We start from the raw sequence: 26,224 nt of genomic DNA on the forward strand, positions 1-26,224 counted from the left end.
CAACCACCTGACCTCAGGTGATCCACCCATCTCGGCCTCCCAAAGTGCTGGGATTACAGGCATGAGCCACCATGCCCAGCCTAAATGTCTTTTCTTTATAAATTACCTAGTTTCAGATATTCATTCATAGCAACAGAAGGCAGACTAAGGCGACACCTTTAAGAGTAAAATACTGAGTTTGCTTTTTACAAATCCAATTATTTTTCTATTTTTATATGCACCTTACCAAAGCTATCTGTCTCACAAAGTATTTGGAGTTGAGATTGAGTTTGTCAGAATTTGTAGGTTTCTATTGTCAACTTCTAGGCCTAGAAAGGGATATTAAGTTTTTGTTTTTTGTAATGCTTCTTTAGCGCTGAGAGACTCAGGAGTCCCAGTGGCATAGGGAAGGATCATCATCAGAAAGGTGCTGGACGTTTCAAGGCTCCATCCCATTTTCATTGCTGTGTTTCTGTTGGCTCCAGGGTGATGCTTCCTTCTCCAGCTAGTACTCCTGACTTCATTGTGGGCAATTTTAGCAGGAGACCTGCTTTACATAGCATGCCAGCCTTGTTAGAGTACATATACTTTGTAAATTCCAATATATGGAGCACTTTAAAAGACATCAATACAGTCAATACTTTCCACTCTTACTGTCTCATGGCCCACCCTCTCTACAGGCCTCTATAATTCTGAGCCAAAAGGTGTTAGTAAAACTATACTGAGGGTGACAGTCCTTATTTCTGGAGCAAGTTTTCTTTTACAAGCTACAGCCAACTGTAAGCTTATTAGTTTTTCTCTCATTCTTTTCTTCCATGAACTTTATCACACAGACATTTGTCAAGCATTTTGGTGTTGGCCAATATTCCATTGCAGTGCTCAACAAAGGATTTATTTTTTTTTCTTTCATTCCTTTATTCACTTTTATCATAATTTGGAGGATGAGGAAGAAAAAAAAGAGTTAAAATATGAGTCTTCTGAGTTCCACATTGGTAAGTATTATTATTCCCTTCATTATAATAATTAGGATACAATTATTATCCTAATTATAAAAATGTGCTCTTTTATAACTAGAATACAATTTCTGAAGAGGCATGTCAGCACAGTATACAATTGTTAAAAGAGAGCATCACATCCAAAAATAACTGTGAGGAGTTCTTTATAACCTTTAGAGAAGTTTCTACCCCAGGCTACACAAGGAAATAAGCTAACAGATTCTGTGAACAGAAGCTAAGAGAAAAACGTGAATGATGCTAAAATCCTTGGAAGTGTTTATCAGTTTACCTCCTGGTGACGACGGAAGATGATGTTAATTTGTAATGATTGGTAGAAATATGCTCCTGATAGCATAATTATGCCTCATAGAGTAGCTCATGAGTTGATTTCCAAGATCACAAATTCTCCATTTTAAGACACCAAAAGATGCCAACATAAATTTATTCACACATTATTTTGAGGGGGAGTGTGTTAGTCCATTTTCACACTGCTGTAAAGATACTACCTAAGACTAGATAATTTATAAAGGAAAGAAGTTTAATTGACTCACAGTTCCACATGGCTGGGGAGGTCTCAGAAAATTTACAATCACGGCAGAAGGGGAAGCAGAAACCTTCTACACAAAGCAACCGGCGAGAGAAGAGTGAAGAGCTCCTTATAAAACCATCAGCTCTCGTGAGAACTCACTCACTATCTCTATAGCATGGGGGAACCACCCCCACCATCCAATCACCTCCCACCGGGTTCCTCCCTTTACACATGGGGATTAAAATTCTAGATGAGATTTGAGTGGGAACACAGAGCCAAACCATACCAGAGAGGAAATAGATTAAATGCATACATTGATAAGGTTATTTCACAAAATATCTGAAGGTAAATCGAAAAATAATCGCAGAAAGGAAAAAGTAATGGTAGTTAAGCTGCTGGCTCTGAGGGTAAGAAATAAAATAAAAAAAGAATAAACAGCTTGACATGCTGAAAGCCAGGAGTGCCCAAAACTGAGATCCTTCTTGGTTTCCTAATTTTGAAAAGCAAGGGTACAGAAGTGTGTGATCCAGGAACTATGAGGATTACAGCTATATTCTCATAAAATATAAGACAGACATCCATCATTCACTATGGAGAATGGTTATTTTATAATTTATATGGCAAAAATAAAATTTACTAAACGAATAACAAAGGAAACCCACAAGTATGAAAGCTCACTAGGCTAGAAACAAAGCTCACTAGGCTGAGGTAACAAAAAGGGTTGGATTGCCAAATCTGATGCACAGAATCAGAGATCTTACCCAGTATCAGAGTTTACTAATAATCCTTAGGATACCAGGATCATGAGATACAGGAAATGCAAGAAGTCTGAGGCCATCCCTGCAGCTCCCCAGGATCCTTCCTTGCTACTTTGGGATAAACCCAGGCCCAAATTTAACCACTCACCTGTTCATTTAACAAGAAAGGCCATTTGGTCATGAAACATCTTCTGTAGTCTAACTGTGACATAACTAACAGTAACAACTTCATGTGGTCCATGACTCATAAATCCAAAAATTCCAGGTTTGCTTACCATAAGCAGCAGCCAACTAGGTACATCCTGCTAAAAGCATTCCATAGGTAATGGCCATCAGGAGGATCAATTCACATGTTTAAAAGTTTTGATCTGATCATTTTTTTCTATTCTAACAACATATCTCAATTTCAATCTAATATGCCTTATTACCAGGCACAATTTTATTTCTCACTGCATAGAAATAGTTGCCTCTGCAGTTTGTCTCTTCCTGGCCAGGATGACCACAATCCAAATATTCCACAGAGAGTCTTCTCTCAGTTAAAGAAAATTTACCTACTGGCTTATTACTAGTATCATTATACAGTCTATTTTAGAAGAATCAATGAAAATTTTCTTGTTCCTTTCTCTTTCTAATAATGGCTGTGAATCACGTTGTTGACTGGATTATTCTTTGTAATAGCTAATAGTAAACCCAGAGCCAAAGTTTTCAGCCTAGCAGAAAGTGTTGAGGCGTTATTCTGCTAAAATAAAATGTACATGTATTTTGTGTCCTAACCTTATACCTAATTCCATATTATTTTTACTACTCTTAGTTTGGGGATTATTTTTATGCTTGTGCTCATATTCATTGCCTCACTATTATTATTTTCAGATTATATATTCATATAATCTCTGTACATTCATTTAAACTAATATCAAAAGAGCTAGAATATAAATACACACATAAAATAGAAAGCTATAGCTAACTGGAAACTATTAAGACATTGAATTGCTTGATTCCTTCTGGCTCAAATTATTAGCTATTCTTGAAGTTTTATAACTTGCATACTAATAAAAGGGTCATACAGCATAAGAATATATTAACCAGGTAACGAGAAGTATACATCATATGAATAGCTATACAAAACACACGATATAATTAAGGTCATTCAAATTATCATGAATGCAAGGTCAGTATGTACCTTTTGCCTTTCAGGACTGATTTCAGCTGTATGTAAAACTGAAAAGATGCATCAGAAATATCTTAACAGGTTCCTGTTACAAGACAAGCAGAAGAAAATAATCATAATCATACTGATTCTACCTCAAATAAGTTTGGAATCCACTTCTTCCCGTTGATACTACAACCACTCTAATCTCACACCTGGAAAAGAAGTATTAAAGGGATACCCTACAGAACAGAAAGGTATTTTTTAAAATGCAAATTTGATCATGGCACTTCTGCTAAAAGATCTTCCAGGGCTTTCTACTGCTCTTGGAATAAAGTCCAAAACCCTTAACATAGCCAGAAAGTCTGCCTGTCACTGCTGCCTCACCTGTTCACCTTTCCTTCCACACTCACCCCATCACTTTTTTACCTACAGACATATTTGTGAAGTGTGTACTATGCAAAACAAACACACACAAGAAGCACAATCTATACTCTAGCCTTTTCTTTCCTGCAGAATCAAGCTTCTTGAAAGGGTAGTCTGAATTCGCTGTTTCCACTTCATGCTTGTGTCAATTCTACTATCTAAATTCTGATCCTAGCACTCCTTGGTAAATGCATATACCCAGATAAGTGGAGGACTCTTACTTGCTAAATCCAAGAGACATTTATCCATTTCTAAACACCACTGACGTCTTTGTGGACTCTGACTCAATTTACTCCCCAGTTCTCAAAACCCTTTCTTCTTCTTGACTTCTAGAATATCCCTGGATCATCTTCTGCCTCCTATTCCTTTAAGACTCGTAGTGGCTGCCTAAAACCATTCATAGTACTAAACCCTCTATATACGACATGCTTTAAATCTGGTAACAACTCAGTGACTACTAAATGACTGATGGGCAGGCAGTACAGACAGTGTGGATACATTGCACAAAGGGACGATTCATGTCCCAGGCAGGATGGAGTTGGAAGGTAAGAGAGATCATCATACTACTCAGAACAGCAAGCAATTTAAAACATACAAATGTTTTTGTCTGGAACTTTCCCTTTCATATTTTTGGACCACAGTTGATCATGGGTAACTGAAACCTCAGAAAGTAAAACCACACATAAGATGTGTGAAAAGTATCAGAATAAAAATGAAGTCAGTTGCGTCACACCCTAACAAAATAAATAAAGCCAGGAGTTTCTGACGAGGACCTTTGTGTACACATGCCTGTGATAAGAACTACTACAAAGACTACCTGAAGGGCTTGTGGGCATATATGCTTACAACAAGAACTTTCGTTATGGACTCCTAACTGCTGCTTGCTACATCACTCCCAAGGACAGCTAACTGCATGCACAGGAACACTGACCTGACACATTGTCTCCAGTAGTAAACTGGTCAACTCCTGCCAGAAGTCCCTGTATCCAGTGTTCTCTTTGTTCCAAAACAACTTAGTGTACTCCTCCTTTTGCTATTAAAATCTTTCCCTTACCTCAACCTTCTCAAATGCACCCATGGTTGCAGCACACATATTCTGCCTGCAAAGCTTCTGCTGAGTTCAGAATGAACTCCTTGTCTTTAGAGAATCTTTGTTTTGTGGGCTGACAGCAGGGGCTACTGTATTTGTGTTATTTCGAGTTCCATCTCTCAGTTCTGTCCCTGAATTATTTTCTACTTCTAGAAATTCACCTACACACCCAATGATCTCTAAATCTTTTTTGGCTGCCACTCTCTCAAATGATATTTGGACCCATATGTTTATCTACTACACATCACGACCTTGGTATGACACAGTAGCCTTAATATTGACATGCCCAATGTTGTACCTTCCTCCCTACAGAGTGCCTTATATTCCCTGAAAGCTATTTAAAACTGGGAATCATACTAGACTCTTATTTCTCCCTCAAAGGTTCTAACAATTCTGCCTTCTAAATACCCCACCTCTGCTCCATCCACCCTCCTCTGCTCCATCCACTTTTTCAAGAAGTGCCTCTGTAATTGGCGTTAAGTAAAAGATGTAAAAGTAAAAAATGTTTCAAGGGGATGGTAAAAGGTGGGCTAAGTCAAAAAACATTTTCCCTATGAAAATAAACTGGTTTTCTCGATGATTGCAGCACTATTCACAATAGCAAAGACTTGGAACCCACCCAAATGTCCATCAATGATAGACTGGATTAAGAAAATGTGGCACATATACACCATGGAATACTGTGCAGCTATAAAAAAGGATGAGTTCATGTCCTTTGCAGGGACATGGATGAAGCGGGAAACCATCATTCTCAGCAAACTATCACAAGGACAGAAAACCAAACACTGTATGTTCTCACTCATAGGTGGGAACTGAACAATGAGATCACTTGGGCAGGGAACATCATACACCGGGGCCTGTTAGGGGGTTGGGGGGCTGGGGGAGGGATAACATTAGGAAAAATACGTAATGTAAAGGACGAGTTGATGGGTGCGGCAAACCAACATGGCACATGTATACATATGTAACAAACCTGCATGTTGTTCACATGTACCCTAGAACATAATAATAAAAGAAATGAATTCTCTCAAGTATAGTACTTCTCAGAGATGTAAAATGCTAATATGTATTGTGACTCTTCAAGAAACATGTTTAGGATGCAGCATTTCTCCCAAGCTAGTGAGACCCTTTTTCCTAAAACACTATTATAGAGCTAATAGAAGTAAAACGCAGCAGCACACAGTTTGCGTTTTGCTAGTTATTCTTTTTGAGGTCAACTTAATGAGGGTTCTTAAAAATGGCAGCTGTAGGACTCATAAATTTACATGTTCCTACATTTTGGGTGAAAATGGGCAGCCCTATACTGTACGTGGACTCTTGCCTCCCTCCTCAAGGTCCTTCTCAGGATATGCGGTCTTCCTCCCACCTCTGCTACACTGCAGGGTAATTTCCTGTTCTTTGATTAATAAATCAAATAAATTCATCAAATACTGATTAAGCACCCGATCTGTACAAGACACTGTGATAGTTATTAAGGATACCAAAAATGATAAAATGCAATTTTCTCTCCAGGGCACAGATTAGTGGGAAACACATTTGTAAAAAAATTAATGTGATAAAATGCTATAAAAGATGCACTAAGTTTTGTGGGAGCACAGAGGAAGAAATGGTATCACCTTCTTGGAGAGACATGAAAAGGGATCAGAGAAGATTGAGCAACATCTTTAATATTGGGTTAAACAGATGGTTTATAGTCTCCTTAGAAGCCCCCACCCCCGCAAAATGTCTTTTACAAGGTAGAAAAATATTCCTACTTTATAAAACTTTCGTTTAATATAGTTAAATTTCTCTAAATTCACAAAGCTGATAAGTAGCAAAACAAATTTGAACTCAGATTGGTCAGACAAGAATGGGGGAAGAGAAGGAAGGAAATTATATTCCACAGAGAGGCAACAACAGGCAAGACATATAAAAAGGTGTGGCTCATTGGGGAAACCAAAAGCACTGGGAATGGATGACGTGAAACAGCAGATCTATGTGTGGCAGTGGACTGGGGGAAGTTGTTGGGAGTTGTGAAGGGTCTGCACGTTACCCCTACTTGCTGCTTCACAGATGCTGGCATAAAACAGGAGACTCACAGCAAACAGCATGAACATCACGTTAGCACCCTGCTCTACAAGAGTCTAGATAGTTGCCTGCACATGTAGAGGATTGTGTTACAGGGGAAGAACACTGAACTTGTTGGGGATTCACCACTTTTACAGCAAGCCTAAGCAATCCTTCTCTTTATTGTGGGGGAGACCATCCCTCAAAGTTGCTCACTGCAAACACAACACTGACACATGGCCCAAGCAGAGGGAAGTCAGAACCTTCAATTGTTAGCATGCCCAGTCAAAACACACAGGGATGCTCAAAGCCCATGGTGGGTTATTTCCAGCAACAGGGAGGCAAGGTAGGAAACAGTGGATAGGCCACAGGAGACAAGGACTTATATCCCTGAGAAATGTAAATGCAAGACATGGAAGTTTGAGCTTTTGCCATAGCACTAGAGAACCATGAATGGTGCCTTAAGATGTGTATCAAACCCCTGTGGATTTATGTATATGACTTGCACAGCTTTTCTAAGACCTTCTCCTCCACCCTCCAACCCACTTTCACAGTTAGTTGGAAAATGGCCATACTTTATAAGGCGACACCCTCCTTGAAATTTTTAAACTCATGACCAAGAGAGTATGGTCAGTTTCTCCCTTCTGGTGGAAGCGTTATAGCAGTCATATTTTCTGTTATGTGAAGCAAATCACTCTGCAGCAGAAAAAACTATGCAAAAGCCAAACGGAAAGATTTGTAAGCACTCTAGTCCCAATTGTCATTGCTTTAGCCCATCTGCATCCCTCCCCCTCCTTTGTCTTCATTGTCCCTTGAGATGCCTCAATGTACTCCAATTCACTGGCCTGCTGTCATTGAAATCTTAAGGTGTGAACAGTTTAGAGAGGCAATGGCATCAGGTTTTCCATATGGAAACATCACTGTACTAGTCAATTTTCATACTGCTATAAAGAACTGCCTAAGACTGGGTAATCTGTAACAGAAAGAGGTTTAATTGACTCAGTTCTGCGTAGCTGGAGAGGCCTCAGGAAACTTACGATCATTGCGGAAGGCAAAGGAGAAGCAGGCACTTTCTTCACAAGGTGGTAGGATAGAGTAAACGCTGAGCAAAGGGGAAAAAGCCCCTTACAAAACCATTACATCTTGTGAGAACTCACTCACTATCACAAAAACAGCATTGGGGTAACTGCCCCCATGATTCAATTGCCTGCCACTGGGTCCCTCCCACAACACGTGGGGATTACGGGAACTAGAATTCAAAATGAGATTTGAGCGGGGACACAGCCAGACTATATCATTGAGGCAGTAGGGGAAACTAGACCATTGAGGCAGTGGGAGAAATGGCTTCCAATGAAGATAAAACTGCAAATAAAACCAATACGCTATCATGACAGTCCAAGAGAGAAATGATGTTTCTCTGTTCTTAAAGATATGGCCATAATTAGGTACTCTGATTCGAAGGTGACTTTAGAAATAATTCCTGGCTCTGAAGTTAGTTTAGATCATCTCAGTGTTTCCAGGGATGATTTTTGAGGAATAATTTTATTCATGGTAGCTCAGGAGCAAAAACAGACTCTTCCAAATGGGGAGAAAGAGCACATGAAGCTAAAGAAGAAGGGGCCAGATTGCCAAGAGTCTGATAAGCTACATCAGAGCCAAGATGATTAGGATAAAGAACAGTGAGAGTGACTATTGTTTTGTTGCTATTGGACTCAATCCCAGGAGTCTAGAAAGTGTTATCACACAGAGAAGCTCAAGACGATGGGATGGCAAGGCCTTCATCTCAGTGCTCCTGTAAGTGTGAATGACATTTATAAATACTAATCACAGGGTAACTACTAAAATCTGATTTAATTTTTAAATTATCTTTTTTAAGAATTCAAACATAGAAATTTGTAAAGTATATATTTTTACTTCTTCACTGCATTTTCTCCAACGAATTCTATTCTCTAATGCTATCTACCACTAATGGCATTCTGTCCACATTGTTTGGGATTTGTTAATACATAAATTGATATGTAAGTAGTTTTTTTTTTAAGTGGGGCCATATTTCCTTTTTCCTCTTAATGATGTCTTAAGTCACTTGTTCATTCTGGTTTTTTTGTTTTGTTTTGTTTAAGACAGAGTCTCTGTCACCCAGGCTGAAGTGTAGTGGCATGATCATAGTTCACTGCAGCCTTGATTTCCTGGGCTCAGGCTATCCTCCCACCTCAGCTACCTGATTAGCTAGGACCACAGGTGTACAACACTATTGTACCACAGGTGTACAACACTATTGATTTTTTAATTTTTTGTAGAGATGGAGTCTCCCTATTTGCCCAGCCTGGTCTTGAACTTCTGAGCTCAAGAAATCCTCCTGCCTTGGCCTCCCAAAGTGCTAGGATTATAGGTGTGAGCCACCAAGCTAGGCCTCTACTTTGGTTATTTATACAGCTTTACCTTTATTCATTTAATGTGCACATAATTATCCATAATTTATCATTTCATAGATGTTTATATTAGCTACAATGAACATGCTTATATATAAATCAGTTTGAATTTTGTCCAATTACTTTCTTGGAATACTTTCCTGTAAGTTGAGCAAAGAGTACACAGCATTTAAACTTTGATTCATACTGCTGAATTCTCCAGAAGGCAGAGACAGTCTTTATCAGTCTTCTTTTTCAGTGTTTGTAGATGAGAATGCTCTATTTCCTACAGTCACAGGAACATTAGATTATTTGTATTTCTAATCTTTGATAACGTCATATTCCTGAGAAATTATCTTTCTTCTGTTAAGTTCACTAATCTTCACATATCCATAGTAGTCATTTACATTATTTGACTTTCCTCTTTATGTTCTTTTTTCATTTCACATGGTATATTTGTGTATTTGTTACCAATTTCTGAGGGTTCATTTATGATTAAGGATGCTAACCTTTTGATTGCTGTGCATTACAGATGAAATGTCACAGGGCTCCATTTCACTGTGGTATTTCATTTTATTTTATTGTACAGAAGTTATGTATTCAAATACAATCATGTTCTTTTATTTTTAAGAAAGGCAGTGAACAAGAAATAAAGATAAGATTTGGATTTTATTGGGAGCTCAGTTGGGAATCTATTGGCAAACGGACTAGCAAGGGCTAAGAACAGATATAGGCTGATTGAGCAATTCAGCCACAAAAATGCACAAGGTGATAGCAATAGCGATAGGCAGAGAATTCACAAAGGCATTTGTGAAACAGAATCTAGGAGAATTTGGTGATTGAATTGATAGGGTAGGTGGGGATTAAGCTATCATATTATCATGGGGTGTTATCCATTCAGTCATATTTTCAACTGGAGCCGAAAGAGCCAGCTGCCGCCAATGCTCTTCACAAAAGGGGTGAGAGGAAAGGGTGGGGAAGGGAGGGAAAGGAACATTTAACAGAAGCATGATTATGAAGCAACTGAATGTGAGTAAAGAAATTATTGACTAGAACTTCTAAAAACTTTTATAAGGTAACTCTAGAACAGATTTATGTTTCTATATATTTTAAATACAAATCAAATTATCTTCTGAAAGCTGTGGCTTTATGTATTTAAAGTATATAAATTGCTATCATACAGAATCCTGGGAGAAAAATAGACTGGCACCCTAAAATTAGATTTAATAAAATTTTTATAAAGAGCAGGATATAGGAAAGCTGTAAGGATAATGCAATATTCCCTAGCTAATAACCGTGGTGAGGTCACTGATACTGACCCTTAGGGAGCAAAGACAGAAAGTAGTTATAAGGATTCAGAGGCTTGTGAGGACACTCGACAGGAGCTGTGGTTTTACGTAAAGGGTCATAACCAACCTGTAGTGACTCCATAAAGGTGAGACCTATGTCTGCCCTACTCCACTTGCCCAGTCCTTCTGTAGCTACTGCCTCCCATTAACTGCCAGAGCCAAGAATGCCCACTGATAGAGCCCAGGAACAAAGGGCAGGGTGGAGAGGCCTTCTGAAGAGGCAGACAGAGATTCGCCAGCACACTCCACCCTGGTGCTTTTCATATGGAAGATAAGTTCTTATCCCCAGTATAGGGGACGTGCCAACACCCTCAGCTCTATGACGTGCAAGAACACAATAAAGTAGAGAAGTAACTCCTGCTCACCTGATGAAGCCAATCAGACATTAGAGAATCTATCCCTACTCACATTAATTCAGCCTTAAAACCATCTTATATTTCCAGGGAAAGTACCTCCCTCTTTGTCTTAATTGAATTAATTCAAATAGCATTATTTTGCCAAAGTCCAGTGTTTTTTTGTTTTATTTTTTTGAGATGGAGTCTCGCTGTCGCCAGGCTGGAGTGCAGCGGCACGATCTTGGGTCACTGCAACCTCCGCCTCCCAGGTTCAAGCGATTCTCCTGCCTCGACTTCCCAAGTAGCTGGGATCACAGGCACGTGCCACCACGCCCAGCTAATTTTTGTATTTTTAGTAGAGACGGGGTTTCACCATGTTGGCCAGGATGGTCTCGATCTCTTGACCTCGTGATCCGCCCACCTCAGCCTCCCAAAGTGCTGGGATGTGAAAAAGCTCAGTCTTTAGTTCTTAAACCTTGTATATGAATAAACAAATTTGATTTTACCATATGAATGAACTACAAATAATAAAATATTTAGTATATTAAATAATGAAAACATGGACTATGTTCCTAAGAGTACAGGATTAATACTTTGAGAGTGAGTGATGGGAGGCAAATATTTGAAACTTTGGTATTTCATTACGATGAAGGAAGGCCGGACGTAGTGGCTCACGCCTGTAATCCCAGCACTTTGGGAGGCCAAGGCGGGCGGATCACGAGGTCAGGAGATCAAGACCATCCTGGCTAACACAGTGAAACCCCGTCTCTACTAAAAATACAAAAAAATTAGCCGGGCGTGGTGGTGGGCACCTGTGGTCCCAGCTACTCGGGAGTCTGAGGCAAGAGAATGGCGTGAACCTGGCAGGCGGACCTTGCAGTGAGCCAAGATCGTGCCACCGCACTCCAGCCTGGGTAACAGAGAGAGACTCCGTCTCAAAAAAAAAAAAAAAAAAAAAAAAAAAAAAAGAAGGGAAACGATTCTACTATGATTTCTGTCTGCTCCCTGACGAAGCACAAATAATTATTTAAATGTATCTAAGAACATTTTGTAATAGAATCAATTATGTCACATGTATAGAGACTATTACTGTTTACAAACTGCCTTCCCCATACCACATGCTTCTCAAAAACCACGAAAAGGGCAAAGTGACAAGCCTGTGAATAAAGAAAAATACTTTCTGAGAGGTTGGGTTATTTGCTAAAGGTCACATAGGTAGTAAGTGATGGAGTGAAGACTAACCTATTTCAAAACTATAAATTCATCGTTATTCACATTATTCACTAAAATATGTGACCGCAGGCCATTATCCTAAGCAAATTAACACAGGAATGGAAAACCAAATACCACATGTTCTCACTTATAAGTGGGGGCTAAACACTGTGCTCTCACGGACATAAAGACGGGAAACACAGACACTGGGAACTACTAGAGAGGGGAGGGAGGGAGGTGGGCAAGGGTTGACAAACCATCTGTTGGGAATTATGCTAAGTAACCGGGTGATGGGATCATTCATATCCTAAATCTCAGGATAACACAATAAACCCAAGTAACAAACCTGCACATGTTCCCCCTGAATCTAATATGAAAGTTGGGAGAAAAAACAAATAACACAGGCATCTTCCTCGCCCCCCGACAAAAAAAAAAAAAAAAGAAAATATGTGATCATAATATGCAACAAATAAGGCGACAAGTCTGCTTTTCTCATTTATTTATTCCATGACATTTTCATGGTTTGTCCTAACTGCTAGTTTTCCTTATGTAAGATATTTCCAAAGATGAATTGAATAGGAAATATTTTAAAACCTGAAGCTTTTTGTGTGCTTCTGAACTTATCAAAGGAAGAAGTAAAATTTGGTTCTTCTCTTGTAATGAAAACTCTTAACTCTACAAACACAGATCCACACAGCTTCACCTAACAAATAGTACCCTGAAGAACTCATTGATTTCTCCGCTTTTTTAGTTTTGTTATGTTTTTCTTATTCCCTTTACCTTTTAAGTTGATCAAATACCTTTTTTAAAAATGACTTTTTCCCCCCTAGAGTAAAATGAATTCCAAGCCTGGCGAGAACAGGCTGTTAATCTCTTCATTTTATTGACCTACTTCAGTTTTAGCTCATTAAACACAGACATCTCAATGATCAAAAGAAAATGAACCAAATGTAACTCGGTATAACCTTACCGAATAAGAGAGTTATTCAAAGAGCAAATAAATCTGCACAAGTAATTTGATATTGACAATCTTCCATTTAAAGAATATATATGTAATGAACAAGGACATCCAGAAATAATTTTTATGCTCATTTAATCAATGAAGACACATTCTTAGTGGGCCTTTTATCCAAGTCTCTTCTCAGATTTTCTCTTCTCCCAAGGCAAATATTGAAGAAATCATGAACTAAATTCTCTTGAAACTGTAAAACAAGGAAAAGCAAAAGACTAACAAAATAGCTGCAAAGATTATTTAATTATGCTGCCTATAAGGAATTATAAGAACTGAAATAGATTTAGTTATTATAGCACAGAGGAGAGAAAAACTAGTAATTTAAACCCATTATCCTAATAAGAGTAATAAACAATTTAAGTTATGAAACAATATTTACTAGCTTTTAAATATAACTACATTTGAAATATATTTAAGTTAATAGCTGGACCATATCTAATTATGCAGGTTTGTTTCATTAGCATTGACTTAGTCTTCCTACTTCAGTAAAATTTCCTAGCAGCCCTTGTAAAATATCCTAAACAAATAACCAGCCACAATTCATACAGGAAAAATTATAATTTTCTATGATACCATTGAAAAGAGGTCTTAAAGACTAGATAAACCTAGGTATCCATCAGCAGATGAATGGACAAAGAAAATGTGGATACGATAGAGTACTATTCAGCCATAAAAAATAAGGAAATGCTGTTATTTGCAACAACATGGATGAACCTGGAGGATATTATATTAAGTGAAATAAACCAGGCACAAAAAGACATATACCACATGATCTCATTCATGTAGAATCTAAAAAGGTTGATCTCATAGAAAGAGAGAGGAGAATGGCGATTACCAGGAGCTGGGGCTGTTGGGGAGGAGGAAGAGTTGGAAAGATGTTGATCAAGGGACACATATTTACAGATAGATGAAATGAATAAATTCAAGTGACCTATTACACAGCATGGTGACTACAGTTAATATGATATATTGTATTCTTGAAAAATGCTAAGGGAGTGAATGTTGAATGTCCTCACCACAACAAAATTGGTAACTAGGTGAGGTAATGCATAGTTTAATTAGCTAGATTTAACCATTCCACAATGCATATGTATTGTGCTTCAAACCATCATGTTGTACATGGTAAATACACCCAATTTTATCTGTCGATTAAAAATAAATTTTTTAAAAAGATTAGATAAGTATTTCTAAAATTGGAATTGTTGGAAATATTTCAGAGACAGATCATACCTGCTACAGTATATCATGTTTTGTGATTTAATAGCAATTATTTGTTTCCTTATTCTGAAAACTGTGGTCCCTCTGGTTGGTCTACAATGGAGAATGAACTCCAAGTCAGTGTCCTTTAACAAACAATGATCAGCTCAGGAATAGTTCCACAGATAAGTGTGTATACTTTACTCCTGACGTGGGATTAACAAGGGTGAAAAATGGAAAAGCTGAATTATTTTCTAGTTCCTTACTGTTAATTTGCTCCTAGAAAAATACTATTTTGCAAAAACAAAATCAAATAATACACAAGCCAACCATTCCAGAGCCAAATGCAAATTATAACTGCTCACCTTTATTTTTCTCCATTCTCTCAATAACAGATCAATGCGCTAAGGCAGATCAGTCGCCCCACTACATGACGATAACAGCTGTGCAAATGAATCCTTTAGACGTTAAATAATTTTCTTTTCCTTACAGGACATTTGAGACTACTCCTTTCTAAACCTTTGTCTGGCAACTCATTTACTCCATTTCAAAAATGTTAGATAGCAGATAAAAGGTCCTTTAAATTTAAAAGGCTTGGTCACTTTATAAAATTTGGGGCAGAGTTATGTAAGCAAAAATTAACCCCACAAAAACAATTCATTCAACACAACTGAGCCCATATACATTTTAAGAAACTTCACTCTCTATATTTCTCATTCTACTAATATTAAGCATAAAAATAATTAAACACAATAAATAACCTATTAGGTAACTACAAAAATAAGATTCAATTCTACAAATCACTATTTATTTATAAATGTTGGCCTAATTACAGAACCAAAAGGGAAATCAATCACAGATCCTGCTCTCAAATAGCCTATAGTCTAGTAAAAAGAAAGAAATATATTTAAAATCAGTATTGCTACTTTGAGTCCCTACCTTCCATTAGAAATAAGTATTGACCCATATGTGGTGAGTTTCAGGATGTCAAGGCTAATCAAAGAAAATACAGGACCACAAGAGGGCAGTAGTACAAAAGGAGCTTTATTTGGGTGGTGCTTTGACACGTTGCCAAGAGGCGAAGTCCCTCACAACAGGAGACCTTCCAAAGATAATGGTGCCTGGCTACCACCCAGAAGGAGAAGATGACAAGAGAACTCCCAGGAGAAGGGGAAATTGGAGAGGGGACTTGCATGTCTAGGTGATATCACTTACTAGAAAATGGGAAGTGTCTGGGTCAGAGAGCTTTGAAGGGTATCAATGGCTTGGGGTCTTGTAGTGTCCCAGAGTTTATTTTATCTATGGTTAGCAGACATTCAGTTAAATTTTATCAGGTACACAAAGCAGGTAGGTTTTAAATGGCTAAAAATATATTTATTTGAGCTATATTTAAAGCAACTGGATGTATAAAAATCGGAGTTGGGTACCATGTGGCTTTGGGCTAATGGTCCTAGCCTGCTATGAAGAAGTAAGAAAAACATGGGGGTCCATCTATAACCCATTTCTATAACATCGCAAAACAAAAAATATCACCGGACACAGAAGCAGAATCTGAGATATTCAATATCCACAGGCCTATGTCTAGAGTTTAACTTAAGAATCAGAGTTCAAAAGATGTATCAAAATACTCCTTAAAGCTTTATTAAATTATTCAACAATTATTTAAACTCTTATTCTCTGCCAAGCCCTGTTCTACGCACCAGATACTCCACAGTCAATAAGGTACACGTTAGGACTGGCTACATAATTTGCAGAGCCCAGTGCAAAAAGAAAATGGAGGGCCTTTTGTTCAAATTTCAATTAGGGCCAGGCATGGTGGCTCACACTTGTAATCCCAGCATTTTGGGACACCAAGGTGTGCAGACTGCTTGAGCCCAGGAGTTCAAGACCAGCCTGTGCAAGGTGGCAAAACCCCATCTCTACAAAAAATACAAAAATTAGCTGGGCATGGTGGCACGCACCTGTAGGCCCAGCTACTCAGAAGGCTGAGGTGGGAGAACTACCTGAACCTAGGGAGGTCAAGGCTGCAGTGAGCTGTGATTATACCACTGCACTCCAGCCTGGGTGACAGAGTGAGACCCTGCCCGAACAATAAAAAATTTCAATAGGGTGACAAGAGAACATTAAACCAACCACACGGTTCACCAGAGTGTAGGATCCTGCTTGACTGCACAGGTCACACGCCCAGAAAAATGGCCCTGGCAGGTACGTTCTCTGTCTCCATCACGTACGCAACCTAGTGGCGAAAGACCCAGAGTTAAAACAAAGAAAAGGAACGTGGCACCGTGAAAAGTGCCACGCAGGAAACAAAAAGGATTCCACAATAATAAGTGGTGTAACCTAGTTTCGTGAACTTGACAAAGGCCTCTGTGAAGAGCTGACATTTAAGCTAAGGCATGCAAACAAGCCAACTACACAGTCTGTGTGTGTGAAGGACCCCCAGGTTGAAGAGTTCACACCTGTAGTTTTCAGCGAGGATAAGTTTGCCTCCCATGGGACAGTTGGCAAAGTCTGGAGTCATTTTTGGTCATCACAACTTGGTGGAGAGTGGTAATGCTATTGGTATCTAGTGGATGGAGGTGAGAGATGCTTCTGAACATTCTATAATACACAGGATAGCACTCCACAACAAAGAATTGCCAATCCCCCAATGTCAATGGCACTCAGGTTGAAAAACCCTAACGTATAGTAATGTAGATCATGTACAAAGCCATGAGTTGTGTAAGAGTTTGGCACATGTGCCTTTGATGTCCTTAGCCATGTGACTTTACGGTAGAGAATACTGGAAACCTACAGTTCTGACGACAAAGGTGAATTTAATTTATGCTACAGAGATTTAATGCAATACTATACAGCCGCTTTAAAAAATCAGGCTTAGAAAGATATTTAACAGCATGGGAAATGGGAAATAAAGATATATTCATAATTGGAAAAGGCATGTTTTTCAAACAGGAAATTATTCTATGTTCTTTCAAAAAATAGTCATGCTTAGCAGGGGGCTGATGAGCATGCTAAAAAGACAATGCAAAGGCGTTTTGGTGGTTATTTCTGGATGGTAAAATTATTTTACTTTATTTGTACTTTTCAGTTTTATAAATTTTTAAGAAAACATACATTCTTCCATAAAAACATGGAAGTATAACATCTTCTTTTCTTTCTGTAAAGGTACACTGCACATTCAACTTACATAGTAGCCATATGTGGACCTGATGCAGCTGATCAAAGGCTGTGCTGTTTGTTGTGATTCATAGAGGAATGAATAATCATTTTAGGATAATTTGGGCAATCTCATTAGTGATGGAAGATTTACTAAAACTGAAAAGTTCAAGAATTGAGAGCACAATCAGTGCTGCCTTTTCTTCTTGTTGAAGGTCAGGACTTTATAAAAGAAAGTTAGATAGGGAAAATGGCTATTATCTATTAAAATTAATTGCTATTGTTACTTAACCAAGTAGATCAGATACCACATTCACAGAGAATTTATTTCAACAGGCATATATTTGAAGTCTCTCATGACTCCATTTTAACAAATCAGATCTGTTGTTTGTCAGCTCAACAATTATACCAAGAGACCATTCATCTATGAATCATGTCTGTTTAGTTGAAACACCTAGCTAGAATGTTGTTCTTGGTCTTACCAGGTAACTATAAAAGAAATGTAGATTTAGAAAGTGTTGTTATCAAATATAAGGACAATGTGAAAGTGGATTATACACACACACATACATGTACACACCAAAAATACCTATCTTCCAGAAAGCCTTAACAGGCTGGAAACAAGGAAAAATAATAGGGATTGGGGGGTGATAAGTGGAAAATATTATTCTTAAGTTCCTCAAGTTGTACCCTTCCTAAGCCAATTATACAACTATAGGATGTTGGACACTTGGCAAAATGGAACTTAAATTATGGGATGGAGAGAGAATGGCGACATATATAATATTTGTAGTTGATGCACTAGATTTATAGTTGACAGCAATATTTATAATTGACCCCATGACAGAACATGTGTGATCAGTATAATTCAGCACCTGACGAGCCGTTGGATTCTATGACCCTAAAGTAGAAAATCAAACTCACTTCTCCACCATTAAGATGCACTAAAGGCCTAGAGAAAAATGAAACACATGATTCTCTTAGACATCAAAGCATAGACTGGACTTCCCAAGGGAAAAGGTGACAAACTGTCCTGGCAGTGGAACTGGGCCTTGATGCTCACAATTCAAGATAAATAACATGCACAGAATTAGAAAGCAATGATGAGGCAAGACCACTTGGGACCTGTGGTATAAAAGGATGAGGAGAAAGGCACTCTGCAACCACAAAAATAACTAAACATTCCCCTCTTTTAACCAACACAAGCTACTACTGCTTCTTTATTTATGACAACTTATTTACCCCTACCTTAATCTTTCTAACACCTAGATAAAAGTTACCAAAATAGCCAATTCCTGAATTGCCCCATTTCATTAAACCTTCCTTATAATTAGCCCACCACAAGCCCAAATCCTATAAAAAGCCCTCCCAACTACCTACTACGAAACTCTCCAGAGTCCCTTTGGTGTGCAAGCTCCCCTGCTGCAACAAACAAAATGAATCTAATTTTACTACAGTCTTGCTTCCGGTGGTTCTTGGCTAGTGGGCTTCAACCCAGGGCAACCTGATGTTAATTATCTGCCCCAATGTCAGACGACGGGTCCCAATTCTGGCTTTGGAAATTTGATCACCATAAACATGTTGTTCAAATAGCAAAATTGGTTTCATGAGAAGTAGAGTCCCAATTTCAGATTACTGTCCATGAGTGACTATAGCCACCAACATTCTAATTGTGTGAATCTGTAAACCACCTTAGAAGCACTATTTTACCTCCCTACAGACAGAAGAATGGTGGTGTGGCAGTGGAGGCAGTGGTTACGGGCGTTGCAGCTAGCAGCAGCACAGCCTTGTTTCATAGAGGTTTATTAGTTCACAAAAATAAACAAAATATTCACCATAATGTAATGGATATCACTTTAGATAAAAATACATTTCCCAAATTTAAAAATAATCATTTCTGACTTGAAACCAACTCATTATTGTAAAGACACCTTTGATATATAAAGATCTAAAATTAAAATGTCATCCTTAAAAATCAAGTTAAAATCAAGACAGTAAACAAAAAAATTATAATGACAACAAGAACATATTTTCAGCACTTACTATGTGCCTGGATTTGTGACATTTTACATTATTTCATTTTATCTATGCAAACACTTTTAAGAATATTCCTATTTCTAAATGAGAAAATGGAGGTTCAAGATGATAATTTATCTATGAAGCAGAACTACAAGTGGTAGAACCAAGTTTTGAAAGCCAAATGTCTATCCAATAATTCCAAACTCCAAGGTTACCAAGCAGATCATTTTTCTTAGGTGTGAGAATGAAACTACACTGTCCTTGGAGCAATAATAAGATTTGATTATAATGAAAGCAGTTAAAAAAACAACAACAACTTCAGAGCACTGCTTAGTGTCTTTTAGTATTAAAATTTCACTTAGCCACTTCAAGAGTTTATTTTTATTATTCTATTTATAGCCAAAATCTACCAAGGAAAAGTTACTTTCACAGACTACTTGATATCGAGAGTATACTTGTTATAGATTTCTATATCAACGAACATGCCTATTTCAAAAAATAGTATATAAATTATCTAAATGTATTTTTTTATAAACTTCTCCTTTCTGAACTATCCTCTAAAAGAGGAAATACTGCATGTGTGAACAATGCACAATGCATGTGCAAAGAGAATTTTAATAGAAAAGCATTATCCCATCCCCAATAAATAAAATAAAAATGAAAAGACCTTTAAAAGACACTTTCAGTAACAGTTCTTTTCTGAATAAAATAAACAAGAGCAAAGGGCACCTTGACTACTACTTAGAAAATAAAATCGGAACACAGGGAAATCTGTAATTCTAATCACATTTACACCTTCTCTCCTTTTTTACATTTCTCATCCAAACATCCTTAGGAGCTCAATAGGCTTAAAAGAATTGGAGCAGGGTAGAGAACAAAGGTGAGGGGAATCTGAGAAACAGTTTAAATCACTGCTCTCACAATTTTAATAATTTCAATTTGGATAGCATTTTTATCAGAAGAAGTAAAAGTCACAAAGGTAGAAAGAAACTAAAAACTTATTCTACCTGCTTATATTATACAAACTGCGTTTTGGCTAGACATCTCAGGGATTAACCACTGTGAACAAGAAATGCAAGAAAGCAGTAAAAATACGTACTTCCAAAAAAAAATATCAAATTAAATGTGTTTGTTTTAGTCAGTGAAAGGGTATGCGCTAAATGAATACATTTGTTAAAAGATATTACTATTTGTATTCTCATGTAGAAATGACTAAATTATGTTCTTTCTTGAGATTGAGGATAATCTTAGAAAATATGACAGTCAATTACCATATTCAATCATGTTAAATGTTGTAGATCATATATAAATACAAAAAGAAAGAAAAGTATTTATTAAGCATTTGGTATGTTTGGTTTACTCAATTTGGGATTGAGGGTTTTTTTTTTTTTAGAGAGATGAGAGGAATCAGTGTTTAAAAAACAGTTTAATATTTTGCTGAATTATTTGTAAAAGAATGACCAACAATACAGACACAAAACTTCAGAATTATATCAAATTCCTATATGAATGCCTTTTTGGGGGGGGTGGATCTAAATCTGCATAGTACTTTTCTGTGACTTTTTCTTAGTGAAAATATTAAAGGAACTTAGCATTTCTTTTCACCAGTACCACTGATGTCTCTAAGCCTCTTCTGTGAATGCTCCCGTGATTACTCCATCACCTTCAGCCACAGATTGAAAAAATCTACTAGCAATGGGGAAACAATCCAGAGTGACTTAGAAAAGAAAGATTCCTTGTCGTCATGGCACCTTTTTGTGTGTCATGTGTATCAAATGCAAATAATTACAGTCATTTCCCTCTCCTTAGGACAGAGCTTTAGTTTTCCCTGACATCCTGGTAAGACACTGTCTCAGTGACTGATACTCTGGAAAGTTCATCTTCAAAAGAGATGAATACCCAATCAATGTGTTGCATTCAGCAGATATCAGAAATACTGAGATACCAGAGTGGAGTGAAATCAGGGCCTTACTGGGGAGAAGGGGCTGGCCATCAACATTCGGTGAACATAGCAGGCAAAGTTACAGTATTTGGGGGCTAAAAATCTAATAATTCAGGTGAAGATCTCACATCATAACACTCTCACCACCCACACGCACAAACTCACTTTAGTTTTATCAGAAGCCAATAAAGTGAGATTTATTTCCTAATGAAAAGAATGCACTAAGAAAAATACAGATCTATAAGGCGATATTTTGTTTGGGGATAGAAGAATCGCCCTAAACTGAGAATGTCAACTTTGTTTCAAGTAATATAGAAAAAGCACCTAGTACCAAACAGGCATACAAATAAATAACTGGGTTTAAGACTGGTCATGTAAACTCAAATGGAGTCAATGTTCCCTAATGCCTAGATTTTCTTTCTGGGATGACTTAAAATTGAGCAAAGCAATCAAGAAAAGCGGCTATAGCTCACACCTCCTCAGTGCTACAATCAAGTCCCCCAACCCTGGAAACTCGGGATTTTAGACTTAAGCATCCTCCACAAGTTCTTTGTTCAACCAATAACCTCACAGATTTCGTCTGTGTTGGCTTCATAGTCACGGCTAAAGGGATGCACGGCTGTAGTGAGATCTTACTTAGCTCTAGACACCTGCTATTGCGTTTGACAGCTATGACCTATTCTTCCAGACAGAACCTACACTGGGACTCCCATCAGCAGAAGGAAATTGGTGCGGTGGAAAAGGGGAGCAGGGTTCGAAAGCACAGGCAAAAGGCCCTCACAGGAAGCAAGATCCACGCTGGCCACACAAACTGTATCTTTCCCTTTGGAACGCTGGTACATCTCATCCATGTCAAGTGACTCCCCAGTACGTTCGGTTTGATCGCCTGTTGCCCTAACACTTTTCAGGCTAAAAACTACCTTGGTGCTGGGAGACACACTGCGTGGTTGGGTTTCCTCCAAGCAGGGCTTGATGCGAGGGCACAGAGGGGCAGCTAAGGGTCACGTCTCTGGGTGCACAGGGTCCAAGTCCTAATTACAGAGGAGACCGGCTGCCCTTGTCTGTGCCCCATTCTCCAGCAAAGGGTTATATCGCAGGTTTGTGATTTTTAGTACCAAACTTGGGGCGATCAATTCAATTCCCTCCACCTTATGAGAAAGCAGCAAACCGAAATCCCCGGTGGGGCACTGGGGAAATTCCTACTCGGAAGAGAAACGCAGTTAGACTGCGTGTCCCCCACACCCTGATGTCTGCTTTCCTGGTTCCTTCCAACTCATCCTCCAAGGCGAAGGGAGCCGGGCGGGAAGCAGATGCCCAGAACGGGGCTTCGTCGCAGGCGTGGTTAGGGGTCCCCAGAGCTGCGCTGCGCTGCGCTGCACTCAGGCTATCCGCACCGAGCATTCCCGGAGGCCTCCCCGGGATTCACCCTGCGCGGCTGCAGGGCCCGAAAAGTCATCTTCCCACGAGTGCCACCAAGGCAGCCTGCGGGAGCGAAGGCCAGGCTCGGACCCCCCCTGTCCAGCGACCCCCTCATTGCCCCTTACCTGCCCGAGGCGAATCCGGCAGCCCCCTGACAGTTCCCAGCAGCCGCCACTGGAAAAGTTTCCGAACTTCTTCGCAGGTCTGCACGCCCTCGCTGCGGGCGGACCCAACCAGGGCCAGAAGGAGGAGGCAGCGAAAGCCCACGGGCCAGGTCTGTGCGTCCATCCTCGCCGTCCTGGTCCCCTTTACCCCCCAGTGGACCCCACTGGCCCTGCGCGCCCTGGCTGAGCTGCAGGCGTGGAAGACACAGCCGCCGAGGCTCTCGAGCGGTGCGAGCGGGCTGCGGGGTGTACGGACCGCCCGCGGGCACCGGCTTCACCTGGGAGCACTTAGCTCTTCCCCGAGGAGGCCCTAAGCTGAGACACCTGAGTTTTCGAGCTGAGCACCTTCTGGTCTTCCTCCCCAGCCTAGACAAGTGGGCGCTGGGCGGGGCGAAGAAAACTAGTGGAGCCGCAGGGAGCCCGCAAGCATCCGCTCTGGCCACCACTGCTGCAGCTGCCGCCACCGCCGCCGCCCGGCTAGGCTCGCAGCCGCTAACCTGGGATGTGCCCGCTCGCTGCGCTCCGCAGAAGCCCCGCCCCGCACTCCCCGCCCCGCGAACAGGCCACGCCCCCGCCACGCCCCCGGCGCGCTGTCCGGCTCCGCACCCGCTGAGATGCTGTTATACTGGGCCCAGGGCAAATAAATAAAAGGAAACCCGGACCTCACTCTCCCAGTCCGTTCTGGGGAAGAATCATCTGATAAAAACAGAGAATGTATAAATAGGATCAGAGAAGACAAGAGATGAGAAATACCAACTGGAACTAAGAAATATCTCATCTATGTAATCAAGGTCCTCAATACATAGGAATTTGTATTCTAATTGGATTAAATAGAATCTGGACATAATACAAAAGGCAAAAACTATTTATGGTTAAAGATCTCAATTGAGAGACTTCATAACACTTAGGTTTTTAAAGAGTGCACATGAGAAGTTATTTTTTAAAATTGCTTTGTTTTACTGCTTAGGAACATTTTTCTATAACATGATTTTCTGAAAGAAGGTATGAGAATTACAATAAAACTTTATCACATTCTTATCACAATGAAATCTAGTTTTAAGTCTCTTATCACCATTTAGCATCATATTTTACTTCAGCACTTTGTATCTGTGGGGCCCCTCTGAGCTTTACCACTTCTGGAACTTCTTTAAAATATTTTTCAGAGCACAACTAAGTTAAGAGTGCTCAGGGGAGTTCCCCACAAGGAATATAGAAAAATAAATACTTTAAGCAATCTTAAAATGGCAAAGGAATTTTTGTCAATTTACAGTTTATAAGAGGAATGCATTATACACCATAAACCAAAGGGCAGGTGCATTTTGTAAATGTGATTGACTCAACAACTAAGCCTGTAAGAGTGTCTCAATCTACAGCCACTTGAAGAGAGTACTCCCTCTGTAAAATAAACTAGTTAAAAGCATCAAGCAGAGGGGAAAATGAATGCTTTAACCACTTTAAGGAATTTCATCTCAAATTTGAACCCTTACCAAGAGATAGTAGTGAAAAACTTTATGTCTTAGTGAAGACTTTTAATGAACATTTAATATCAAAGGCAGCACTTTCAGCAGTATATCACTTGCTTTAAAACCATTCCAGGGCAATGGCTGAGACACTGCTTCAGGGTGAAATCGTGCTACTTGGTGTTTGGCACCAGTTTTCTGAATATGAGATTTTGTTTCAAAGGGCAGTGCTCTTCATGAATCTCTTCTGTTCTAACCACCAAGCATGGAAAGATTGCCTGGAAGCCAGCTATATCTATGAAAAGAAACAAGAAAAACCATGAGAATGTATATAGTGCTTATGGGCCAGATAATATTCTAAGTATTTTATGGAAATTAATTCACTCATGTAATCTTTATAACAACCTTATAAAGTAGTTACTACTATTATCATTGTTTTACAGATGAGGAAACAGGAACAGAGAGGTGAAGTGACTTACTAAATGCCTAAGGTAAGTGACAAAGCCAGAAATCAAACTGAGGCTTCCAAATCCAGACCACATGCTCTTCTCCAGAGGTTCTCCTTGACTATTCTGTGGTACACAAAAACCCATCAGGTTTCACCAAAGGCCTTTGGGCAGCAACACCAAGGGCTGTTTATTCATTTAGCAGATTTTTTAACTAGTAAATATGCATAATTTCTATCTATATAACTGTATTCTACTAGAATTATGTGTATCTCTATATAAGGCTAATAAATTCCCAAGTTTTTCTAAAACATCTTTATTGTTACCAAGATCTCTCCTTGATAGATTTGATCATCATAGACTCTTAGCATCAAAAATATCCTTAAATTACCATCTAACCCATTAACTGGAATCTCTAAAACAGTGTGTCTTGCAAGGATAAAAATCATAAACACAACTGAGTATTGATGGTTCAGTCAAAGCTAATCGACTAATACATATTGGTTGAACATACACAATTTTTTTAACACTATTCTAGGCTTAACAGGAGTTTAAAGAGACATGCAAGCAGGTTTTCTCAGTGATTTTATAAGTTAACAAAACAGGTGGGAGGTCATTTATAGAAATGCCATAGGAACTAACAAGAATATATTTAGTTTGTATAAAATATCCCCATTAACAAAAAATAAATATATTTTCCTTCTACGTCTTATCCATAACTGCTAGCAAAGGGGATGAGCCAGCATGTGGCCTGGAAGGGCATCTTGTCCTATTAGTATCCCTAAGCCCACCACGCAAGGCAACAGTATGCCTGCTACTGAAGCTACCAAGCTTCAAAAAAGCTTTCTAGTTCCACCCAGAACACAATGCCACGATCCCTTTTATAAGAACATTCTAGAGCAACCTCTGCAAATTGTACCATAACTAGCCTTTTATTCAATTTACTGGTAAACATTACAAATGAAGCTAGCGAAAACTTTCCGTAATTTGATAGTTATAATGCCTTATTTTACAAAATGTATTCAAAAAAATGTATTGAATGTCTTTTATGTAATAGGCACTGTGCTTTGCTTTCAAAATACCAATACCCTTGGATAGGAGAATCTTTAAATGGTCATTATTTAAAATACACTTT

The 26,224-nt window shown here is 38.9% G+C and overlaps 1 protein-coding gene across 2 annotated transcripts in view; it reads right to left on the minus strand.

The window, feature by feature from the left end:
- Positions 1–23,687, minus strand: part of GPC5 (glypican 5) — a 1,476,320-nt gene extending 1,452,633 nt beyond the window's left edge. The window contains exon 1 of one of the 2 annotated variants that reach the window (XM_063618675.1): positions 23,145–23,687. In XM_063618675.1, the coding sequence (XP_063474745.1) occupies positions 23,145–23,307 (163 nt within the window). In that variant the 5' untranslated portion in view covers positions 23,308–23,687. The remainder of the gene's footprint in view (positions 1–23,144) is intronic. The other variant, XM_063618676.1, reaches the window with a different exon arrangement.
- Between the last annotated feature and the right edge of the window lie 2,537 nt (positions 23,688–26,224).

The sequence above is a fragment of the Symphalangus syndactylus genome, chromosome 15, assembly GCF_028878055.3.
Source record: "Symphalangus syndactylus isolate Jambi chromosome 15, NHGRI_mSymSyn1-v2.1_pri, whole genome shotgun sequence".
Taxonomy (NCBI): Eukaryota; Metazoa; Chordata; class Mammalia; order Primates; family Hylobatidae; genus Symphalangus; species Symphalangus syndactylus.